Raw genomic sequence first — 25,503 nt, 5'->3', positions numbered from 1 at the left:
GAAACATCCATTTCAAAGGTCTTTTCTCTCGCCTGCCCTCCTCTCCTACAAGCACGGATGTATTAATGTTTTTTATTTGCTCTTCGTGTCTGTTGCACTGATTTTCTTGCTACCATTTCTTCATTCCCTCACCATCTATATCCTTTTTTTGCCCCCTTAAGTGGTCTTCCACCTCAGATTGAAGCTCGCGTTTTTAAAAAGTGCGTTCAGACTGAAAGCCTTACGGAAGGTCTCTGCGCTGCGTACTTCATGATCCACAGACTGAGGTGTTCAGCTGGTGTTAGATTTTTTTAAGGGCTTTGGTAATGATAGTGGGGGGAAAAAATAATGGTTTGTTTGTCTTTCCTCCTGCTATGAGGGTAATCACAAGAGATGAGCAATGCTCCCAACATTTCAACAGAGCTGATATTTGCTGCCTCTCGCCATCTGTTGTGCAAAATAATTCATTCAACCTTCAAATGTATCTGCGTTTTCTTCAGACACTGAAAGTATATTCTATGCTAACTAAACTGCTTTTAGCATCAGCACGAACTCCATCTGTTATTTTTGTGCTTTTGGAAAGGCTAAATCTCAGGTTTTATTTAATTTAGACATGTCAGTGTGCTCAGCGCTTCTGAAGACATCTTTATCGACAAAAGGCAAAAATAAATCTAATATATGTTTTTCTTTCAGGTAGCATAAATGGAGCGACGATAGTGGATGCTCTGGATTCCCTCTACATTATGGAAATGTTCGACGAATTTGATGAGGCTACCAACTGGGTTGAGAAGAACTTGGACTTTAATGTGGTAAGAAAATCAAACCTGGTCAAGAAAACCAATCGAAATACACTCTGTGTCCATGAGACATATCAAATATTAAAAGGGACAATGGGAAAGCATATTTTTATCATCAGGGCCTTACCTTGGAATGGTGGTTCAACTGCATGCATGTCCTTGTGTTGATCATCCCCATTAATCACGTGAGAACCTTGACCCTTTGTCATGATCCTCTACATGGAGGTTAGAATTATTTCCCTCAATGCAAGGAGGCCTTGGAAGACACACTTGGAAACGTTATTAGCATATGTTTGAGCCAATGGGAGTGTGGAACACCTTAAGGTTCATTCACAAGGCAGTCAGATATACGTGGCCGTGGAATGAAATGTTGCATCTGACATACAAGGAGCTAGAGGTGAAATAAAATAGTTTACAGTAAGTCATCCCAACAGACAGTTTTTTAAGGAGTTTATGAAACAGACATTAAGGAAAGTGGGGTTTTTTTCTCTCTAACTCATAAAGCGTTATAAATACATGATGATTAGTATACTTGAAATGTAATACAATAAACATAATAAGCTGAAAATTGCTGGTTGTTAAAAATTTTATGCAGTGAATGTATCCCTAATGGCATGATATAAAAGTTAATGCTATTTTCCTCTTACTGGAAGATTGCATTGTAAGAAACAATTATCCAGGCTTCTAATGGCCTCTGCTTGATCATAATGCATTTAATGTGTTCTCAAGTTATTGAAAATATTTTTATGAAAAGCTTGGATCAAAATAGAGTTCTTTGCCCCAACTCCCCCCGGAAAACCCCCCAAAAACATGTAAATTAGAGAACCTGTAGGTGTTGATATATCAAAAACGAGTAACGATTCATTCAGTTCATGATCTATCTTGCAATCAGTCTTTCCACAATATTTGTCCTAAACAAAAGGAGACAAACGCGGCGATTGTGTTCTAATGTGTGGTTTAATGTAGGCCGACTGCTGTTGTATTAGACGAGAGAGAGCGAACAGGAAATGAGTCCACTCTGAGTCTGAATCCTCTTCCACAGCGGTATTAATAAATCTGAACAGCAAATAGTCAAAACATGTCTAATGGATCTGTATTGTTGTTTAGTTAGAGTAACGCACACACACACACACAGTCAACACTGCTGAATTGGTGATGAAGTAGTGTGTGTTAGTGATCTAACTGTACACAGGTGGAGACACCATGTTGACTCATTAGGGTTTCAAAGCTGCTGGATAAACCCTTCAGACGACGCAATATTCCTTCTATTTACCATAGTTGTGTCTGTAAACACGTCTTGTTGTCATGGGACCAAAGACTGATTAATAAATCAGTCTTAAACAGTGTAATCATCAAATACCTTGGAGAAGTTTACCTACAGATTAACTTTAATCCTCCTGACTGTAATCTGTTGACAGCTTGATCTTCCGTTTCAGATCATTCACTTCAGTGGTTTTTGCAACACCACAGCGAAGTTATTTGCATAATCCTGCCTTGTTTCCTAATATTTGTTGGGGTTTTTGTCACTCCAAGCAATCTGAGGCTCTTCATATGTTCTTGAATGGTGAGACAAATTTTAAATAATGAACAACACAACATCCTGAATGTTGTCTGCCTAAGTAACCTCCCTGGGAACAATGTGGACTTCAGTTTCAGGCCCTGATTTAATGCAACAGCAACAGAGCTACACAAAAGAAGAAACATGACACTTAACACACAGGTTACCTCTAATTCAATCCAGTTCTGGCTTGTCAGGGCATGTTGAGGTGTGGCCAAATCAAAACTTGAAGGCAACATATCTGAGAACTAAACAGACCCAGTCCTGATGACAGATAACTTCAGACACACCACAAAGAAAAAAAAGCCTTCTCAGTATTTGAGATTTATGACTCTAGATGTGAAGAAACTTGTCGCCAACACAACAGACTTCAGTATCAGATCATGACATATAAGCCAATGTGCTTAATGTGTTTGTGCAACATGAGTGCATCAGTACAACTAGAGATTTTGAAGAGCAACTGAAAATGAATTGACAGCAGTGGTGAGTGGAGGAAACGAAGTTGCTGTAGTTATTGACAGTAACTGCTGTGTAAACCGTCTCTGGGGGATCTGTGTGGTGCGCTAATGGTTTATAACCTCTTAGTGCTGCGAGAGAAGCTGGTTACGGAAGATATGTGAAAGAAAAAATATGATATAGAGCAATGCTCCCCAAACTATGGCCCATGGCCCCGGATGCTGCCTGCCTCCAAATTTGGCACCCCCCCTGAACAGTGTCAGAAAAACACCCTGGTTATTATCTATTTCATAAATAGTTTTATTTCATTAATAGTGTTGGGGGTTTTTTTTTAAAACAATACATGTATACATTTATGCATCCCTGCAATCATCACAGACTTTGTTACAAACTGACCACGGCCCCCCATCAAAAGGGAAAAGTTACATCGCCCTTACAGGAAAAAGTTTGGAGACCCCTGATCCTAGAGTGTGGGTTTACTAGATTATGGTGAATTTGAATTTGTTGTTAGTATCCAATGATTTCAAATACATTTATGCTATTTATTGTGGTAACCTTTGATAAGTGAGGCCCCATTTATGCAACAGATTGATAGTGTTGGAATTCAACACCACAGAATAAGATAACTGCTGTGATTCAGCAACAATGCATTGGAGGAGCATTAATGCACTTAATAGAGTCTGCAGCACAAATAAGACCTGATAGTCAGATGCTGATATTTGTCAAGTTCATAGTCGTCTGTCAGAATAAGTAAGGCTGGAATAGTTGTGTGGTAAATAGGGCTAAGTCATCATTGTTTGCAGAGAAGGTCACATTGCAACCGTAGGACTGTATTTCAAAATATCCCACTCTGTATCCTGCTTTCAGAAATTATCATTTTCAGGCCCCCAAAATCACCATAGTATGTTTAATAGAGCCTGTAATAACATTTTTCACATGTCTTAATCCAGAAACTGTCAAACCACACATGGATTCAGTTACTGGGAGACGTTTTGGGTTGGTTAGGAGTAGCATGAGCTGTTAATGCAAGAGCTACTTAGATTGTGGCGACTGCTTCTCCCAGAGCACATTTATGAAGTGACATAACTCGGTGTGAGTTTTCTGACTCATGAGTTAATCTGTAACTTTTCCAGGTTATCAGTTGATGGAGCTCATGCTGTGTTGTTCTGAATCACACAACCCGATGAAATATGACTGTAGCTCAATACCTCTTCGCTTAGAGTCCCACAGCAGGAGTACGTAGGTCACAGCCATTTATTTCTACTCTAGCTGCTCAATCTGTTTAAAGAAAAAGAGCAAGAGTATAGGGTTTATAGCACTCCTGAGACTCCCCGTCGGAACTCAAACACTGTGAAACACAACTTAAGATCATAAACTATATATTGGAAAAGAAGAACATTTCCTGCAATCAGAATACGGCAAATCCTCATTATGTCTCCAGTTGCCACTTCTTTTCTTGTGACACATAACATGAACATAAGATAATCTACTCAGGTCATGATCTTATTGACTCATCTCACTAGAGTCTTTAAGTAGTTCTGTGCATTTTACTGTGGACTTTGTCATGGCTTTAACTTCAGAAAACTTGGCTCTTTGTTCGCAAACAGACAAGTTTTCTGGCTGGACTGAGATAACATCACACAACTGCTGACTCAGAGGGTCATCATCCATCTGTTTCACGCTGCGACACTGTTAAGGAAGGAAAACACACAAGATACTGCAGGAAAGCTGTTCTAAATGGTTCTTCAAAAGCAACATTCTCACAACTTGTAAAGTCAAACTGAAACATTTCTTCATTCGAGTAAATTTCACTATCTTGTCAGTCAAACCGCTAACCTTCAGCAGGCAGAAGAAGTCCTTTCTCAACTCGGGTTTCTGTCTTGTGTGGATGAAATTATTCCGTTTTAATTACGATGAATTAGCTGCACAATCCAACCACTCAATCACTCATTCAGACAGGACACAATTTGTCTGGCATAGAATTTGTTTTTTTGTCTCATCAGGACAGAGATTATTGTTCTAACTCCGGATGACAGTAGTCACTTTAAGAGAGCTGTCAGTCAAGCAGAAAAAAAACCGTCACTGACTTTATAAAGATGTAAAGAATGGTGGTCAGAGAGATGGAGCTTCATTGTTCTGCTGCTGAGAAAATGGCTTTAGAAAATTGGCTTTGCAGATTTTGTCACTGCTTGTCCCATTTTCTTTTGCCGGAAATAGTCAGGAAATAGAAGCATTGTATTTTTATATATGCTGGCAGTTTTGTGACTGTCATTTAAATAAATGACTGCTAGCTTAAGATACTTGTCTTTAGAGATAGATGTTAAAAAACAAGTTTTAATCAATGTGGATTAACCAAAATAAGAAATGGCTCCATGTTTAGAAAATACTTAGCATGGAAACAGTTGCGTGATGTCATCAACGCATTGATGACACATTTTTTTCATCTTATTTGTTGTAGAGAGATCAGGTATTGACCACCCTCATGTTTTTTTTTCTTTCTATTTGTTGTAGAATGCAGAAGTGTCTGTGTTCGAGGTGAACATCCGGTTTGTTGGAGGTCTACTGTCTGCCTACTACCTGTCTGGGAAAGAGGTAAGGATCCTACTGAACCTCATCCCACCTCTGTGGGATGCTTTAAAGATGGATATTGTAATCTGTTGGTTTATGAAAAGGATCGGACTGAGCGGGTGATGAACAGTGGAAACTTAGCGAATGATTAGGAGTGAGTGTGTGTGTGAATGATTGTTTGTTTCTTTGTGGCTCCGCGGTACACTGGCGTCGTGCCCGGAGTGTCCCCCGCCTCACGCCCTGAGACTGCCAGGATAGGCACTGGCTACAGTCAGCTGGATTAAGCGGGTTCGAAAATGAATGAATGAATGAATAAGTGCTTTAGGAAGATGCTTTCAAGTAAAAATGTATTCCATTATAGAGTGTCAAGGTGAGTGATCTTTCAAGTGATCTTATAAAAATATGGTTGGCTTCTTGGTTTGAAGTGTAACCCAGCTATCTAAAGGCTAAATTAGCTGAATTATTAGTATGATTCTGTTTGTTCCTTAGTGCTATACTGCAGTTACATTAAAGATGCAACAGTGGTGACTTACGTAAAGAAGTATCATCCATTGATAGTGGTTTACAGCATCAAATACAATTGTCAGGGTGCCACATGTCTCAGATATAGAAGCAAAAACAATGCTTTAAAAATGTTTTATTTTCTAATCAAAAGGGGAACGTCTGGTTTTCTAGTGGGGTTTGGAGCTTCTCATTGAGAAAAGATTGCTATAGAAAAAGGAGCAATGCTTTTAATCTAATCTTGGTGCCTTTCCTGCGGATCTTTTCAATGACAAGAAGCTAAGAGAATAAGGAGTAATCAGGAGATCATTGCGGTCAGATGATGTTCAGCTCAACTAATGCGGGGATCTTATACTGAACTCACTTTATATCAAAATTCTCTCTTCTTGGATACATGCCTCGATCTCATTATAAATAATAAGGACTTGTGAAAGAATGAACATAATGATTCACCTGCAGAGAAGCTATCAGAAGAACCAAAATCTGTTATATTTTTGAGAACCCAAAGCCTCTTACAAGTTGATTTCTATTTCTGGACTAATGTCAAATGAGGGATTTTGCTGTTAGTCACTGATCTTCACCTCTGCTGCAATCCTCTGCTTTATTGCACATTATACATCCACACTGTCCTTTATCCTTTCCACAGTAGGAAAACCACTTTCCAGATCAAGTGCTTCTTCTCCTACTGCTGAAAAGAAGAAGCAGTAACTAGTAATTTTCTGATTATATTCAGGATTTCTTATTTACAAATCTTTCATCTGCAAATTTCTTTTTTTCATTCATTGTCCAACAAAATTAGAAAACCCAAAGAAAAGAAGCTCATTTTAACAAGGTAAATAAAAACCATGAAGAAAATGGAGCTGCAGAATAATGAACAGTGTTGCTTCTAAAAATGTGTTGAAAGCTAATTGGTTATTCAGACTTTTGTTTGATTTATGAAAAATAATCTGAATGATTATGGCCTCTTTCTTTTAATCACATTGATGTAATCAACCTTCACATTGGTTTACTCAGCAACCATTCACACGGGTGTCATTTATTACCCCAAACAGCTACAATATGGAATAGTTATTAAAAGGATTTATTCCACAAAACAAACTGCAGTTCAACTAAAAGCAAAAACTTTTATTTATTTTTTTTTAAGAACACACAGAGATTCCTCTTCTGGTCTGTATCAAGACACATTTTACTCCAGCAGCTTTCGGATCATCTGAGTGTTAAACAGATCAACAAGTGTCAAACAAAGTCAACTCTGACTTAGCTTCACTCTGACCTCCATTGGTTTTTATGAGACATTTCAAGATAGCCATATTTCATCACTGTGGAGGGTCCCCCCCTCCATCTGCTGCAGGTCAGGGACTCCCAAAGGACAGAGGAGGTAAAGGAGTGACGAATGGCTGGTACTGGAGGGCAGCTAAATCTTTCTGGTGTGCTTCTGAAAGGCTGTTGATGTAGAGCTAAACGGCTACAGGATGGTAGCTGAAGGAATGTCAAAGAAAACGTGTCATCTCTCTGTAAAAACCCACGCTGCAACACCCTTTGATTAAAAAAAGACACCATGCAGCTCATTTTCAAGGACTAATTGATCACTGATCAGGCATTGTGTAACTTCCTATTTTGGACATCTGTTGGATGAGATGCTATTAGAGCTCCACAGCAGACCTCCTCTATATTCATCGGTGTTGCAGGCTTATTTAAGGAATCTCATTAATTGGAAACAGATAATTGGAGGAAATTAAACAAAAAAAAACCCTCATTCACACAGCGTTTCCGCTGTTAAAGCTCCTGCTAGCCGTCAGTGACCCTCAGATTAATTGGTGTCAGCTTGATGGCGTCTACAAGGTTAGCTCAGAAAATGAAGAACAGAGTTTAAAATAGCACTTATACGTTGTGAGCTAAATACTGTGTTTTAGTTGTATTTATTGGAACAGGGATCTAATTGAAAAGTTGACAAGCACAAGTAGAAAAAGTTGATCCTGTCTGCATTGCACCACACTCACAAACTTTTAAATGCCCTTGCCGGCATATAAACCACAGAAGAAAAGGATGAATGAAAAGCAGTGAGCAATGTATGGAGAGATGAAATACAGCAGGATTTCAGTCCTCTCGCTAATCAAACCCACGTTCTTCACGGAGGGAAGGACAGAGACAGGACAAAGAGCAGCAAAAACTAGAGACAAGCTGAGAAATGAAACGGAGAAGGAAGCTGAGCCTGAAGGAAGATAATGCAGGATAAAATGGAGAAACCTAAAAGACATAAAGGAGGTGGATAATTGATTTTAGGATGTGAGAAAAAAGGACGCACAGAAATGAAAATAGAAATAAAATGGGGAGGAAACTGTAGACACTTTATTATTCACAATATTTTTTTTCCGATTAATTAAAAACTTCACAAGAAACCATCGTCATTATTTTAATATACCGATTAAATCACAGAAAGGAAATAATGATGTTGGTGGGAAATTATTAACACCTTGATAAATGTGATGGGTTTTTTGGGGGGAAATATGTTGCTGTAATTGACAATAAGACATCATTTTTTACTCTCATATACTATATAATCCCTACAAATGCAATGAAAAGCTTTAATAATTTCTTCATACAGTGATTGAAGTGCGTAAAAACCAAATTAAAGTTTACAATAATCAATAAATCCTTGTTCATGAATATTATAGCAGTGACCAAACATGACAATGCCTGATTGTGACGAATAGTAATCCAAATCTCATTTTAGTTTTGTTTGACGGAGTAATCTGGCGATGATGGGGATAAGTGTCCCAGTTACCTTTCTCATCCCTTTTGACAATCCAGATTAAAACGAATATCTTGTCACTGGAAAAGTATTCTTTTGATTCTGATGGAAACTCCTTGAGGTACAGACAATAAAAATAAAAAAGTTTTTGGAAATAAAATGGAGATTCGACTTCAAATAAATGTCAGGATTATTCCAAACTTTTACTAATTGGAAATGCTGTTTTCACTTTCATAGTTGCCAAGCCTTTATTCGTTTTGTTTTACTGTTAGTGATGGATCAGGTGGTAGAAGCCTGACTCAGGATGGCATAGATTCAACATTCTGACATTTCTCTCTGCTAATTGATCATCCCCATTAAGCTTAATAAGAATTCTCTGCACACGTCGATCTGCAATCAAGCGAGCATTTATTTTTAAGTTTGATGTGCAGCCTTCATGATCAAATCAAAATGACTGATTACTGTCTCTAGCAGACTGTTAGTGGACGACGAAAGCCGTTGTTGGAGGTTTTCATGCCATCTCAGGAATGATTTCATGGTCATTAAAGGGGAAAAATTGCTGCTATCAAATACCGCTATCACTGACGTGACAGGATGCTTGTATCTGTATTTATTCAAGCTCTTTACTACATCCTTTAGTGCATATCCCGTAATTTCCTGTCATCTGGTTAAACATCTTTTTTTTAATCCATCATTTGGTTGTATGTGGGCTGCAGCTCTGCAGAAACCTAATACCAGCACGTACAGATATCTCTGTCTTAACAGTGACTGTGAGTAGCTTGCTTCCATTCAGTTTTGTGTTTTCTTTATCAGTCTGACCTAAATGTGGCATTAAACACAACTAGAGACATGCTGAGTTCAAGGCAGAGAAATCAGGCCAACCAAGCCAGGTTCTGACAAACAAGCTTTGCAGAAAAGGCAGCAGATTCTTCACTGAAGTTCAGAAACAGCCAGGATGTGTAGATGTACTCAATCTGCTGATGTTTTGCCGTGAAAGGATGGTAACTTGAACAAGTGCTCGCTCAGAAACACGGGATTATATGAAACATTGGCTTCATTTTATCAAACTTCACAAACAGCCTCTCATGTTTTATTACTTATTTCCATGTTAAACTGATTTCAACGACCAGAAACCTTCCAACGCCCATTATTCCCTCCAAAGAGTGTCACATTCCTGCGTAAACCAACACCCTGAACTTGGATCTTCATAAAACTCTTTGCCAAAACTGTAAAGAAAACAGATGTTTTTCGAACGGTAGGCAATTTTCGGGTTTTGCTATGCAGATTTTTCTCAAACGACCTGTTCCCATCCCTGATGACGTTTCATACACATCTGTCGATAAAACTTTTGAGTTCCGAACAAACAAACAAGTAAACAAAAAAAACAACAACTGATCAACTAACTTCCCCGGTGGAGTTAGTAAACCTTCACATAATGCTTAGCCCAGAGCTAATGCCCTCGTTAGCCTTGGGCTAACAACACTCTTAATACTTATTAAACCCTTCTCCAATGCCGAGGGAGTATTAACCTGATCACTACTGTTAGTCAGATTTGGAAGCAAAGCAACTAAATGTTTAATGTCCTGCTGTTCGTAGATCTTCACTCCATGCTCTAGTGTTACAGTGTGGTTGCTAAGTGTTTACTGTGAGCCCCGAGTGACTGGGTAATGACTAATGAATACATTTAGGTGTAAGGTAGCTATGGGATTTCTTTAACCTGGGACTGATGTTGGCTTCTGGCTAGAAACCTAGGTATGAAAACCTTTAATGGGATGCTGAAAAATAATTTCCCCCTAGGGGGATCGATAAAGGATGCTTCTGCTTCTTCTCCTCCTTCTTCAAAACCAAAAGCCATCTGAGAGCTTGTGTCTTCAGTCAAGTAATGCATATCATGCTGCAGTGACTACATGAATAAAAGCTTTCACACTGGCACAATCCCGACACTTCCAAAGTGGAAGTGGGATAACTGACTAGCGTTAGCCCATAGCTACTGACAGCCTGTACTGAGAATATGTCCCTCTGTCTTAATGAACTCCACTCTGCCTAGAAACAAATTGATTTCCAAATAAATTGGTGGAACATATAGGGACCAAATCCCTTCTTGTGTAACCCAGGCCTCATTCTCTGTATGATTTGACATTTTAGATGGAAGTGCATCCATTCATATTAGACTACTCCAACTTCACGTTTTCCATTAGTGCCTGGCTGGAGTACAGACACTTCCAGGCGGGGGGCAAATTCATTGACACCAAGCCACCCTCGATGCGATCCCATCTCTGACCTCTCACTGTGCGGGTCAGCACAACAACCTGCACAAGTGACCGCGGACAGCTGAGCCTTAAACACACTCTGTGTCGCAGCGTGTTGGGTGGAGCCGGCAGACAGTTCTATCTTCGGGAAATCCTCATTCACTCAGAAAGAAAATTGGCTCTGGGATGGAAAGAGAAAAACAACCAGCCCCTTTCCAGTTCCCCTCCTTTTGCCCATCGCTGCTATTCTCCTGCTGTGCCCAAGTAAAGTGCCTTACATATCCACACACACACACACACTTACTCACACATACACGATAAGTAAAGTTTATTTACCAACCTCACTGAATGAGTTTCCTGGATATCTGTCTTAATCTCTTTTTAGACCGGTCTAATCTGTTCTGGGGAGAGATAGCCGGGCAATAGATGGAGGGAGGATTGAGGATGGAGAAGAGGAAAATAGTCTGACCAGTATGATACTTCCTGACTTCATTCTTATCTACTCTATTGTTGTTTCTAATTGGTTGAACAGCCTGTGATGTAACTACCCAGAGTTCAAATATGAGACCGGTTTGTTCATAATGGAATATTTATCTATTTTTACCAACCATTAACTTCATTAGTGTGCGCACAAATTCAAGAGAATGCCACACATGCCAATCATTTGGTCTCGCCACTGGCCTATTTTTAACATTTTTTGGCACATTTGAGCTCAGGTGATTGTCGTGTCAAATTCCTCACAATTCACCAATGATGGAGGTTTTGGTTTATCCACTTCAGCACAATGGGATCATTATATTCTGTCCAGGGAATAGTGAGAACTACTCATTTCATACGTCTCAAAATAACGATGTTATAAAACCAAATATATTCTGTTTCATACTGATATGAAGAGGATAGATTTGAGATTGATCCAACGTTTATGAATTACTTAATGTTGTAGTGCCACCTGCCAACTTATTTCCATATTTTTCCATCCAATTAAGGGCATACAAAACAGCCTGTCTACTAAAATAGGTAATCGGGTTATAAATAGTTGTACAGATATGTATGATGGTGCCTTCACTGTTTAACGATGTAACTCAAGGAGTATGCTGTCAAATAACAATGGTACTGTCCTTTTGTGTGCCAAAATAAATGAGATAATAAAAAGGCTGTTAGATTTTGTGGGGTAGAGTTAAAGAGCTGTTTATGAAGACACGAGTCACGCACACCCAAGCAAACATTAACTGCAGGAGTTTGAAGTTGTGATCGTCTGGCGCTGCCACCAGATCGTATTTTCTTTAGAAGCTGACTGACCAAAACCACTTTAGATAAGGAATGTGGTTCAGTGAATCAGCAGATGAAGAGGAAGCACACACTGACACACCCGCACTCACATGAGCACACATGTGATATTACAAAGGTCATGCAGAAATAAAATAATTGATTTGAATACACAAGACTGTAAACTGGAGCTGAATGGAGTAGGAAATGTTTACTGGGTGTTAACATGCTTTAATACGTCACAGGTTTTTTTCATGTTTGTTTATCTACTTTTATTTATTCGTTCTGTTTTAGCTCATATGGGGCTACTTTATAAGTCTGGGTTAATCCAATTTTGTATGCTGGTCATTCTTGAAGTCATAGACTGTGGAAGAAGAAAAATGAGCTGGTGAAAGTTAGGAAGTTATTTTATACAGCAGTCTGTCCCTGTTGCACTGAGCTGTGGTGTCATCCTAGTGCCTGGTATTAATAATAAAATCAGAAAACTGAACTCTGACTGAAGTAAAATTTAAATTTACCTCGTGTCTGAGTGTCAGTGAATTTTTTTTTTTTTTACACCAAGCATTTTCAGATAGGCAAATTCTTTATCCTAGGGTTTTATGTATATTTGCTGAAAATGTCCCCATTATTGATTAAATTATGGAATAATGAGTTATTTTACTTAATTAGTTTTGTAGTTTAAGATGAAGATAACAATGGTGTCACATTAAATGACTCATAGCATCAAAATAATATTAAAATGAGTTTGTCTGTTGTTCCAGAATGTTATATAGGGTCCACACAGCAGTTTGTGTTGTGGGTTCACCCTGCCACACACACACACACACACACACACACACACACACACAAAAGGCGGTAGGAGTCTATGTTGTGCATGCAAACACACACACACCTTTCATCCTGGGTTTACCACCTGTGGACCCTGGATTGTTTTCTCTTCGGGCCTATCCATTGCAGTGTTCATTCAGTGCAATGTTGTCATTATACACTGTGTAGTCCACTCTACCACACGCAACACAACACACATGCATGTTTACACACACACAAACAAAAAGCATTAAACTTCCTGACAAGGGGAAAATTGGTTTGGTCAACAGGGTCACATGTTGGCCGAGTTGTTCCTCTGTCCTGCGGATAAGCAAAGCCTTTATCTGTGTGTGTGTGTGTGTGTGTGTGTGTGTGTGTGTGTGTGTGTGTGTGTGTGTGTGTGTGTGTGTGTGTGTGTGTGTGTGTGTGTGTGTGTGTGTGTGTGTGTGTGTGTGTTCAATCAGAACAGAAGCAAGAAGTAAAATGGCATTACTCTTTCATCTCTATCAGAGTTGATGGTGTAATGATTAAATCTCCTTCCGTGACTTGAGAAGGTCAATTTCCTGATTTTGTTTCTCTGTCACTGGTATACAGTCATAGATTCAACAATTCAAGGTTTAAATTTGTGAAGCTAAACAAATGGTACTGGTATTTCATTTCAGGCAGGGATATAAGGGATTTTTTGCTTCCTCTTCCGCTCCCTTCTTTAAGTTCTCTTTTAGTTTCCATCGCTTCATTGTGAGAAGCAGCACTAGGTGGGCTTGCGCTAGGTTTTTAGCCTGTGTAGCCACAGTGGCGTTCTTATGTTTAGCAAAAATAAGGCAAAAGCTTAAAACTTTTTTGAACTCGCAAAAATCCCCGAGTGATAACATAAGAAAACAAACTTTTTCTGTTGCTAGGAAGCGCACATACCGATGGAAATAGCCAAAGTGACCCGAACGCCCCCAATCATCAAATATGCACTCGGATCATGACCGCCTCTCCTCTCGTCCGATGAAAAAAAAAAAGGATTCTATTTTTACGAGCTAAAACCGCGAATTGGTGTATGACAAGGCGAGGACGATCGATTGAAAGAAAATGAGAATAGAGTTTTATAGTAGATTTTTGTGTTAAAATTCTAATTGAACAACAAATGGAGAATTCTGAGAGGGGATAGGAGTGATGACAGACCGATCAGAAGGTAAATGAAAGATATTATCAATACTTTTTTTTGTAGTCTTTGACTTTTGATCTCTATGACCGGCAAGAATAACCAGCAATGCATGTAAATGTGTATTCACCTCGCTATTTCATATGCCTTTTTAAATTGAAATGAAAAATCATATTATCGAATTTAAAAAATAAAATAAAATATGGCATACCATTGGAGGGGGTGGTGAGCCACAGTGGCTTAGTCATACTACCTCCTAGTGCAACCCCAGACTAGTAGATGCTTTGTGGTTTAATGCATATTAATCCCAACCAGTAACTTTATTGTTTCAGAAACCTTTTATGTTCAGCTCGGCTGGTCACAGTTGGAGATCAAATAGTTTGAATGTGGAATAAATGTGGATTGGATGAATCAAAGTATGAATATAACCTGATTTTCAGAAAGTCTGTTGCCATAACTCAGCGGGCAGCAGATAGCTGAGATTTCAAGGTATGTCATGAAGTTTATGAAAATGTGTTTCATGAAAGCGTGAGGTTCCATTACTTGGAAGGAACACAGACAGTACACAGGTAGTCATTTTTATGAAATTGGGATCCTTTATCATTTGGAGAAAATAACAGACCAGTCGCTCATGACTGAGCGACTGACAACTGAGCAGCTGGACAAAGAGTCAGGACAAACCTGATTGTGAAGGGTCCCCACAGGGGAACCACACCTTCACACTTTCCCTCCACACATGTGAGCTCCTCTGAGGCATTGTAGCATCCAAGTTAGACGGCTACCTCAGTCGCTTTAGGGTCAAAGCTCAGTAGGGCCTCAAAAACATGACATCAGAGGATTGAAGCACCAGCCGCTGTTCAACAGAGGAGTAGCCCCCATTGCTTGGACTGACTCTAGCGTCCATATATATAAGTCACTGACATGCCCATGTCCCTGAGGTTAGCGGCTGACAGATCTGAGGAGATTATTGTCAGAAACACCAAGAAGCCTCTGGAGTTCATGTGCTGAGCCTTGTTTCTTATCCCTGTCATCCGGCTTGAGGTGAGCTGGGCTGCTCCCAGAACCACTCTCATCGGACCTTATCTTCTCCCTACGAGAGCGATAAGGCATAGAAGCTATTTGCCTTGTTAATATACCCCCTCTCCTACACACACACACACACACACACACACACACACCTTTGAGTGACGGAGGAAACAGAACAAGAGGCGCTACCATCTGAGTATTATCGAGTGTGTTGCTGTTTAATCACAGCTTAGTGGTTGACTCTGAAATGCTTATTGTTCATCTCGCTCTCCACTCATATTGCTAACCTGTGTGCTTGTCTTTCATCATCGTGTCATCTTTTGTTTCTTGCTTTCTCTCTGTTGCAGTATTTGTACGTGGAGACAATTGCTACCTTTACACATTGTAGTTTTTTTGGGCGAATGAGAAAATTTAGATGAGCTTAGTTTCCCGAAATCATGTTTTGTCTGTCAATCTTGAACCACACGCCTTTAATGAAAAGTTGTGTTTGTGATATAATTCATGAAAGCATTGTTTTTGTGTTAGGATTGATTTAAAGCCTTGATACTCAGATTGTACAGAGATGCTGTTTTGTTTTCCTAAAATTGAATTAGATTTTTAAAAAATGCCATTTATGACCTTGCTTTCAATATAGCAGAATATCCAAGTACTCAATCATTACGACTAGTGATTTATACTCTATCCAGACTCATTTCAAAGTTGTGTCCTGCTCTGATTAGAGGTCACCCTGATGACTTGCAGCGTGTATCGATCATTAATCATCGGTACATCACTGGTTAAAGGAAAACCCTGAAATTTAGAACTTCAGCTGTACTTGAACATTTTTTGTGTGTGTGTGTCATGCATTGACGCCTGAAGAACCAACTCTTTTAGTTCTGCTGGGGCACGGACCCGCTTATATCGCAACCAAATATTGTAGGTGTGCCTCAAGGCTTTTGCATTCATTTTGACGTAGTTGCGGTAGATCTCTGATTAAAAAGCAATCGACCCAAGCTGTTTCAACATTTCCAAGCACAGCCTGTGAAATACCAAGCATTTCAAGCATTTCCCAGTGTAGTCTGTTGTTCCTACCTAATTACAGCTCCACCAAGCTTTTTATGAAAGTGCCATTAGAGCGTAAGGGGCCTTTGTTCTGCTCAGTGACATGAAAAGGCTGACACTTTCCTTGGGCAAGGCTGAGGACCTACCGGCTAATCCATTAGGCTGCGCCTCAAATTCTATCTCACAGTTAGCGTAGCATAGCATCCCAGATTGTAAGAGTAGACTTCATGTTCTTTCGTACCTTGTCAACTGTATAAAATACCTGCGGTAGGGACATACTGTATATTCTTTCACTGCATCTGCAACTGTATATTCTTTCACTGCATCTGCAACACCGACATGTTTTTACTCGACTTATGGCAGATCCATCTGATTATCAGAATCACTGCTTCTTTGGTTTTAGTTGCTTCTGTCAGTGGCCAGTAGTAGTTAGCAATTTATGTCGTTGCAGTAATGTGTATTTCTAAGTGTAGCAATGGAGTGGAAGTAGAAAGTACAAGAGAATTATAATTGTATATGTAGTTTTAAGTACACTTAAACTCATGGGTAGTACATTGCTAATTCCTAATAGCTCATTGGGCATGTTGGGAAATCATTTTTCATTTGGTTACCACACAGTTTCCACAAATCTGTGTAATTATCTGTGTCCTTGATTACCAATAATGGGTGTTGGAATGAATGAAGCGTATTTGATCATTCGGAGCTACTTTAAAGACTAGTGATGGATAAACTATGTGGAACAGGACACGGTAATAATTGCTCCTCTGGTCAGCCTTAAATCCAACCTGTCTGTGTCCAAAGGACATCTGGCCTGAACAACAAAAGCAATCTGTTTCTTTTTTGTTTGTTTTGTTTTAAAGTATAAAAGTGCTCCATATCTGGCGGCTCTCTGTTTAGCGTTAATACCCAGCGGTGGTTATGTACTTCCTCACTCCTCAGCAGGCAAACACATTGCTCTACAGGAGTTTCAGTCCAATTACATCAGTTATCTCTTTGTTACCGGGCCTCATGTGTGTTTTTGTGCACATGTGTTATCGTCACTCCTCTGTTGCCTTTTTGATGTCAGACCGGTTCTTTTAAGGGCTAACACGGCAAGCCTTTCTTTTCATCATGTCTAACCTGGTTTTGATCAAGTAGAAATGAGTGTGTGCGTGTTGTCTGGCTGTGCGGAGATCTGAAAGTTGTCAATTTGACAGGTAGCTTTGTCTAACACCACGTAAAAGATCTTTGTTCTCATCGGTCTGACGTCAGCTCATCCCAGCAGCTTTATTTTGTTTTGTACAGGATAATTGTAAAAAAGACAACCATTCATCAACTGTCTGCTGACATTAAAACTCTATTTCATCCAGCATGCCAAAAAGTCAATAACAAAACTCATGCATACGATCCATTGATAGCTTCTCTGTCTATTCTGAGGTCCACAGTGTTGGTGTTGTGTTTGACTCCATCTTAACATGTGAAGAATGCTTTGGAGCATCTTCAATTCCATCCATGGCAAATACTACAAATCTATTTGCACATACCACAGACTAATAAAACAGGATCCACGGCATTAGCCCAGAAGGATCTGGGTATAGTAGTTTTGTACTTGTATGAAGGTCGCATCATGGAAGATTGTTTGAACACACACCGAAGCACCGACAGGGTTCTGCAATATGGAATATACTGTAGTGTCGATCAGTCCATCTCTTTCGCTCAGATCGAAAATTAATGAGCTCGCCTGACATCCCCCCCCCCTTTTTTTTTTTGTGCTCAGCCTTCAGACAGCAGTCAGGAAGCACACAAGGGATATCTGCTTTCTTCTTGGGACAAATTTGATTCTCGCTTTTCGGATAACCCCGTTCACTTTCCCATCTGGTGAGAAAACAAGAGTAAAGGCTTTTTCTACGTATTGAGTAGCTGTAAGCTCCTATTAACTGGAACCCTGTAACCTATACGGCACATTTACTGCCAATCCGACAATTTACCGCTGTCCTCCGTTGGCTCAATCTGTCATTAAGAAATCATATTCCACAATAAGACTGCTGGTTTGTTTGGTCGGTAGATTTTGTTAAGGATATTCTGGTATCGTATTTTTGTGCATTTACTGCTAAATTGACAATTTACTGCAAACTTTATCCTCGGCTCTGCTCGCGTTCAGTCAACTTTCTTCAGTTCATCCACTCACTTATTATAAACTGTATGCACTGTAAAGTCATCAGAAAAAACTATGCTGTGAAGGAATCATTTAGTTTTTCATCAGTCATTCATGATTAGTAGCATGTTGTCATTTTTACACTAAAATCTTGTTTGAAGATTTTTTTTCCTCCATGTTTTACGCATTTATTTTTAGTTTGAAACAGTGCTGTAACTTTGACTTGCATGTCGACGCTGAAATGAGGTACAAATAAAGTTTTGTGACTGTAAACAACAACAGCTTTTTCAGCTATTACACCAGGGACCATATCCTTTTGGTTGCATTCAGTTTAGTAGTAGTCAGTAAATTCCTCAGAGTTTTTCTCTTTTCCAAACAGCCTGAAGGAAGACTGGTTCTTACGCCGTATTGATTTTGCCTTGTTTTGTCTAAATTTAACAATCCTCTAAGCAAAAAAGCATTCTCTGTAGACTCAGGCTGTCACTTGTAATGTATTCCATTATAAGCCTGCTAGTTTTTGTGTGAAAATATTTAGTTTTCACCACAAAGAAGACAAACTTCACTCGGGAATGGAGTCTTTTTAGCAAAGAAGAGTCCATATCTTTAGTCCTATAGCCTTCAACTCATTTTGGTAGAATCACACTTGACACTATGAGCTATAATACCAACATTGAATAGAAGATAGTCACATTATTGCATTTTCAAAGGGCAGAAATGGCGTAAACACATCCATCTTTTAGTCACTGCTTCCAGTCAGTTTAACATCCCAGGTATGGCACAGGAGGATGAGATGCTGCTGCTGACTCAGCTCTGGCACCGGTTTCATGGGTGGGTCACGTCACACTCTTTACAGTCATTGAACTTGTTAAGGTGAATATTTGACATCTTCCTACACATGAAAGCCTTGATGGATTCATGTTGGACAACAGGCCAGGATGCTTGAATGGCAATTTACGTTTTGCTCTCTTTCCACCATACACTCTCCCTTATTTCTATATACAGTACACCCTTTTTTTAGAAAGTATTTTCATCATCATTCTCTCATTCGCATTCAGCTACTGATTGATCACAACACTAGCTGTGACTATGATCCTATCAACATCAAGGTTTCTCTTCTACGGAGTCATGGCAGTGAGAGAAAAACACTCCAGTGCCTCCATTTGATGTCAAAATCATGTTCATTCTACGGGACAAATGTTTTATCCAACATACAAATTCCACCCCAAAAGGAGGCAGTTTATCAATTATCATGTTATAACAAAAGAAGTCACTGTGATCAGTGGGCAGATCGCAGAAGCGTTGTTGTCAAAAAGTCCTAAAAGTTATTTTAAAAAAACTAATGGGAATCCTCTTGTCGTTTTTTTTTTTAAATTCTTTCTCTGTGACAGCAAACTGAATATTATTACCGTCGTGACATTAAATTATTATAATCACTGTTTGTAAGATAATTATAGACCAAACAAGTTGTTCATCTTGGAAATAGTCATCTAATTAATACACAGTGGAAATTATTCTTAAATTATGGCCCTAATTTGAGAAGAAATTGTCAGACATGAACTGCAATCTATCTGACATGGATCGAGATGATGTGGATATGACAGGTTGGACAGATTTCTCTTCTCCTCCCAGAGTAGGCATAAATTGTAGACTATATATATCAGTAATAAAACTATTCCTGTCACAGATCTCACAAGGTCCTCTGGCTTTTTGTTATTGTTCACAAATCGCCCAAATCGTCTTGATTCTGTGACTGTGTGCAGTTTTGCAGTTGATATAATAAGCTTTATCGCTCGTATTGATGTGCATTCTGACAAAACTGACTCATAATGTAACAGCGCATTAAATTCAAACTGCTGCTTGTTGCTCACATTGCAGTTTTTATCCCCGAGCCCATCTGAACGTCCCGCTCCTCCCCTGTAACGTTCCCACTGAGAAGCAATTTTCTATGTAAATTTGCTTTCCGTGGTTTTCTTCCATTTCCATAGCGGAGCAGTCAAAAGAGCTTACTGTCAAAAGTTTGCAGAGTCAGCACCAACTGCACACTGACAGGAAGGAGGAAACGTTATCGGGAGTTGATTCACATTGCATGTGTGTATGTGTGTGTATGTGTGTGCATGTGTGTGTGTTCTAGGATTGCTAATACTGAGATGAAGACTAAAATGTGGATGTTTTCTTGTTGATAAAACATGTGCCCCTCGTGTCCGATGTCTGTCAAACTCCATAAAGGCTCTGAGCTGCGACCTCTGACATTCCTTTTGTGACAGCTTGATATTATCTTGGCTTTTTTTGTTTTTCCTGCCTTGCGGGAGAAAGAAAGCCGAGTTGATTATATTAACTTTAAAAAATTTGGTTCTATTTCAGCTGTAACATATTAAATACTCAGTCTGTGTGATGAGAAAGTCGACTCATGAATTATAACCAGATTAATAAGAATGAAGCAACGTGGATGCTGTTTGAAAGACTCGCTGAGAAAAGATATTTGATTCTGGTCTGTGGACCAAATACTTTCTTGCTGTGGATGTAAACTGAGGACTGTCACAAGCTCTAGTTTCCAATAATAGTTTAATGTATTGGGATAATAAGCAATGTTTTTTTGTTAATCTTTGAAAAGGATGAGAGCGGAGCTGATGCAATTTATGGAAGACCACAAAAGCTGGGTGCCTCCATCTTTAATTTTTTGGGGATGTTTTGTGGTTCACTAAACACATTAGTAATCAGAAAAACAAAATTCTGAGAAACTGAAAGCAAGAGACGTACAAGAGTGACATAAAAGCCTGGTAGTATGAGCACAATTTAATTATTCATCCCATAGTGGCTGCTTTGGAGCTGAGATGAAGGTGTAGGGGCTTTGAAACATGTCTGAAGGGGACACCGGTCCCACTTCTGCTCCCCTAGGTCCTCCATGTTTCTTTTGGTCCAAGTTCACTTTAAGGAGGTTCCCAAACGTCATCCTGCAGTGACTGCATTCGCTGCAGAACAAGCCCAAGTGTAACAACAGACGTGTGTCTGTGATAGATCACCTAATCAGTTATCCAGAAATGATTCAGCATATTAGTTTATCGATTATCATCTTAATGACTCTGTGTGCCGTGCTCTATTTTGAGATATTGTGCACATACTGTACATCTTGTGTTCCTTTTTTTTTCTTTTGGTTTGAAACAATTACCGTTTAAATTTTATCACAGCTGACACCAAATTCACTCAGGAATTAGTCTGCCCCTTTCACCCGTCTCATTTACATTCAAACAACTTCAGCTGTAGCTCTGTCTGCTAGGTGAGAAAGTGAAAATGATTATTTTGGACCGCAATAAGTATTCCGTGGAGGAACGTTTTGGAATACAGTATCTCCTTTTTTATGACGACAGTGACACAGAAAAGACGGACTGTTGGGAGTGAAGGCTTCCAACAGGATGGGTTTCTAACATATTCGTTGTGAACTGGCAGGAAAAATATTGGCCAAGTGACTTTCTTTTCTTTTTTTTTTGCCACCTTCTTCTCAACAACATGACCGACCTCATCATATTATAAGATCCCATGGGTGCAGAGATGGGCACGAGTACTTAAAACCACTTTAAAGTGGGTGCAGGGAGGGGTAATCAATACCCCATTGAGTGTCCACTTCTAGCGACACTGCATCTCAGAAATTATAGAGCCCTTTCTCTGCACTCTTCATTCTTTCGCCTGCATGAATGCATAATTCATGAATTTAAAGTCACATTTCTGGGCAGTGTTAGATTTGCTGTAATGCCCTTACATACTTTTCCATATTTTATCTTGCATGCAAAAAGGAGGTGGTTGACATCATAAGTAAGGTTATGAAGCAACAATAGCAATAACTCCACTCCATATAAAGGACACTACATGTTTTATGATACCTTAAAACTGAAGGGGAGGTTTTAAGAGGCAGGTAAGAGTCTATATTAACAAATACAATGATGTGTCTCCTTTTGACTTTTGTTTTGTGTGTTCCTCAAAGAATTAAAGTGAGAGTCAGAGAGAATGAGGGTAAAAGAGATTTAGGAGGACAACTGGAATGGAAATGGTTGTCAATAAATAAGAAAGAAAGATGACGGAGGAGTTAATGAAGGAGAGAGAGGAAAAGAGGCCAGTGTGTTTCGGTCCAGGTGGAGCAGCGGGAGCAGGAGTCAGGCAGAGGTGCCGGTATGTGTGGCTCCCTCTGTGCCCCTTGTTGTGGTTGTTATCCTGGCCCCATATCCCTGAAGGCCCTCGGGGTGATTCGTCTTAGTTAGAGAGCTGTCCAGGTGACTCTCTGTGGACACACACACACACACACATACACACACACACACACATGGAGAGAGAGCTTGAAACCTGATTGGGTGAACACGAACTGCTTATTAAACTCTCCTACATGCTTTAAATGTTAAAATCCTAGTATAGACCTTTTAACACCGCACTAAACCACATTCCTGCATCATTTAAAACTAAGTTAAGGATATTAAAACTTTATAAGCAGGAATCAGCTGATCTGATAGGCCTGTACTGAGACACATTTTCCTCACTCCTTGTAGACACTAAGCTTTAGTGAAAGGAGCTGCCAAAAGAAAGATGTGGCATGAAGCATCGCCTTTGTTAAACAAGGGAAGTTTCGCATTAATGGATGATGTCCATGGTGCCAAATTTCTTTATGTGCATCCTGTAATATAAGCTTTAAGCAATGTAATTTGACTGTTTAGGCAAATACACTTTCCCAAACACGGTGGTTGAAAAGCAGAAGCTGCAAGTCTTAAGTTGTAGATGTTGCATGACTAAGATGCAAACCTTCAAAATAAGTCTTGTTATTTGTAAAAGCAGCCTTTATCAAGTATATTCACATTGTTAACATGCAGTGAGGACAACATAGTTTCTTCATTATTGAATTCCTGAAATAAATATCCCAAAAATATCCCAAGCATTCCTCTCCAGAGAACATACTGTAGCTTGACTCCAGCCGGAGGTTTTACACGCGCTTTGAGGTGAAAACAACTAATGAAAACAAACTTATAGATTTAATTATCACATCTTGTGTGTTGAGGCTATTACTGCGACAGCTGTTTAATGCTGTGGAGTCTGATACTTTGTAATGGATAAGTGTGACTTAATTCCTCAGCTCTAGTGATATATTGAAGCCTATAAACTCTAATCCTTAAATCATTTTTAAAACGTACTTAAAATAGCATGCAAATACACAACTGCCTGAAAACAAACACGTTAATTGCACACACTCGACACAAAGCCTCCTACAAGCCAAATCCCTGGTGGTACAAGTTTACGTGCATCTAGCTGAAGCCTCTGTGTTTTTTCCTACTTTCTGTCCTATTCAACCTGAATCACTCACTTTATTCTCAGCCTGCAGATTAAACGACCTTGTGTTGCACAAAAACGGAGGAAATAAAGTAGAGCAAATCCTCTTTCTCCTTCTCCCTCTTCTCTTTTCTGCTTCTCTCCAGGAGCTTTGATCTTTCCTGCTATGTCTTTCTTTTTTGAGTCATCACATCTTATATAAACCCGTTTTCCTGCATCTGTATGTCACAGTTCTGACACAAGAAATCACAAGTTGTAGAGACATTCCAGTTAACTGATATTTTAAAATCAACTGCAAATAATTGTTTTTTTACTTTATTAGTTAAGCCAAAGATCAAAATACTGCATCCTGATTTTTAACCATAAAAGGATGAAAAATATAACCATGGCTTCACGTCTTTTTGTTGTCTTATAATACATAAATCATAATTAATCAAACTGAATAATATTTAATGAAAAAATCAATGATCAGTTTTCTCCAACCACTTTTTGTGTGTCTTATTGAACTTTGTTGGCAGTTTGCTTGATGGCTTTGGACGTGGGGTGTTGAATTTATTCCTCTTTGCGCCCCTTAGTGTTTTTATTCTTCCCCAAATGTGCTGCTGGTCTTTTCCAAAGACATTAATCACTGGTATCTGACACTTTGTTTCAGCAGCACAGTCTCAGCACAGTCCTCACACACACACACACACACACACACACACACACACACACACACACACACACACACACACACACACACAAATGAGGTGGCTTGGTGTCAAATCTTGACAATGCAATAGGGGATTTCGTGGTCTACACTCTCATTGGAATACAACACATTCAATACGGGAAGATAAAGACATCTGTCTTAAATTATTTTCCAGCTTTACATAAAAATCAATGGTCTGATTGTCATTAAACTGAATGTAGTGTTAGTTTAAAAGCACATAACCAACCGTGGGATGGATACACTCGTCCAGAATGAGTAGGATTGATGAGTGGTAGGAAGAAGAAGAAGAAGATATACTTTATTAATCCCCTCGGGGAAATTACAAGAGTCCTTCTAGCATTTATTTACTTGAATACCACATTTCTGCTATTGTTCTTTTTACTCAGTCATAGAAATATTTTCTTACGTCTATCTTTTGAAAAAAAAAAGTCCAGCTACGACATTGTTTTGATGAGTACCCTCTTAAGCTTTACTTCGTCATTATTCCTTTCTTCACCCTGCCCCCATCTCACACCCTGCTGAGTGTTGAATCCTTTGGGACCCGAGCTGCCAGACGGCTGATAAAAATGTATGCTCCTGTACCTTTGTGTGTTTCTGTGTACATGAAAGATATAGCTATGCTCATTCCAACTACAGAGGATAAGGAATAGCAGAATTATTGACCATAATTCTATTTAGTACAGTTATGACAGCTGTTCTTGGCTTTGAGTGCAGTGCAGCTGGTAACCACAAACCTGCTTTTTATTGGAACATAATGTCCAATATCTTAATCACATGGTACTTATGAAGGGATAATGATCTTGTGTAATTAAATGCTGAAAGGCTGTGAGCTAGTTCAAACAAACTGTCTGTGGTCAGCAGGTCCGGGTCGAGATGCTTAATCCCTGGCAGTGGTGTCAAACCGTTCACCACATCTTCAGCCAAATACCAATGTCTTGACTCGAGGACTAATCCGATGCCAGGAGCTAAATATGAAAGTACTTCACTTTTATACTCAGAAAAATCAATTACCTAAGAGACACTATATCCCCTGAGCTAAAGCTGCTGCAAAGCCTTTCAGTCAGATACGCTGAACAAAAGCTCCAGCAAGCAAATTCGGTAATCCTTATTCAAGGAGAAGAAATATAGATAGTGCCTCAAACAACAAAATTGATACAAATCCAATTAGTCATGATCGCAGTAACCTCAAATAATCAACAAATG

General features: G+C 39.2%; 1 protein-coding gene across 1 annotated transcript in view; it reads left to right on the top strand.

The window, feature by feature from the left end:
* Positions 1–25,503, top strand: part of man1a1 (mannosidase, alpha, class 1A, member 1) — a 78,318-nt gene that overhangs the window by 29,698 nt on the left and 23,117 nt on the right. Inside the window, exons 3-4 of the mRNA XM_068342970.1 lie at positions 673–788; positions 5,302–5,382. Coding sequence (XP_068199071.1) covers positions 673–788; positions 5,302–5,382 — 197 coding nt within the window. The remainder of the gene's footprint in view (positions 1–672; positions 789–5,301; positions 5,383–25,503) is intronic.

Source organism: Antennarius striatus, chromosome 19 (genome assembly GCF_040054535.1).
Source record: "Antennarius striatus isolate MH-2024 chromosome 19, ASM4005453v1, whole genome shotgun sequence".
Classification (NCBI taxonomy): Eukaryota; Metazoa; Chordata; class Actinopteri; order Lophiiformes; family Antennariidae; genus Antennarius; species Antennarius striatus.
The sequence above is the reverse complement of the archived record's forward strand: the minus strand, read 5'-3'. Positions and strand labels throughout refer to the sequence as shown.